Source organism: Penaeus monodon, chromosome 15, assembly GCF_015228065.2.
Source record: "Penaeus monodon isolate SGIC_2016 chromosome 15, NSTDA_Pmon_1, whole genome shotgun sequence".
Taxonomy (NCBI): domain Eukaryota; kingdom Metazoa; phylum Arthropoda; class Malacostraca; order Decapoda; family Penaeidae; genus Penaeus; species Penaeus monodon.
In genome coordinates, this window is record NC_051400.1 from 36,891,242 (window position 1) to 36,892,045 (window position 804).

Genomic DNA, 804 nt, shown 5'->3' on the forward strand with positions numbered 1-804 from the left:
CAAAAGTTCACAGATGTAACAAATTAATTTTTCAAAAAGGCTCAGGAGTCAAAGGCAAAGCTATCATTACAAAAAAACAGTGCAGAAATCCTTATCAACACAACTTCCTTTGAAAATGCTGTCTAATCATGTGATGCAGGTGACTTACCTTTTAGCCCTATGCTTACAAAAAACAATTATAAATTAAGGCAAAGAAATTAATAATAAAAAAAAAAATAGCACACATTAAAGCAAAAGTGACAACAAAACCATACAAATGTATGAATTATAATACAAAATTACAAATCAAGAATATCCTGCTGTAGCAAATTAAACACTACACCCTGGTAGGAGGATCAAAGAGGCTAAATCTAATGCTTAAATAATATAAAAATTACAGACAAAAACCAAACAAGCCCATTAACTATTAAACAAATTATTAAATAGTTTTAAAATCATCAATAATAAAATTAAAATTATGATAGCAAATCAGACAAAGATAAACAGACTCACCACAACTTCTACAGAATTGACCTGGTTGTTGTCCAGGGAAGTGTTCAATAGTGAGAACTCCTGCTGCAATGTCATGGGCTGTCCTACTGTCAAGCTGCTGCCGGCAGGGAGTGTCGAAGACAAACCTACTACTGACGTGCTTGCTTTGTTTGCTGCAGGGAGGGCTGGACGGGAAAAGAAGGAATATATAAGAATTTTGTAATTGCATGTAGTGATTCACACCAACCAGCTGGTACAACTTTTTTCTTATTTTCATGTATTTCAATCTATTTACTGTTTCAAAGATTAAAATGGAGAGGGAGAGAATATGAA

At 33.3% G+C, this 804-nt stretch overlaps 1 protein-coding gene across 1 annotated transcript in view; it reads right to left on the reverse strand.

Annotated features, from left to right (window-relative positions):
* Window positions 1-804, reverse strand: part of LOC119582001 — a gene marked incomplete in the record, with an annotated part of 18,728 nt that overhangs the window by 7,324 nt on the left and 10,600 nt on the right. The window contains 1 exon segment of the mRNA XM_037930196.1: window positions 493-656. Coding sequence (XP_037786124.1) covers window positions 493-656 — 164 coding nt within the window.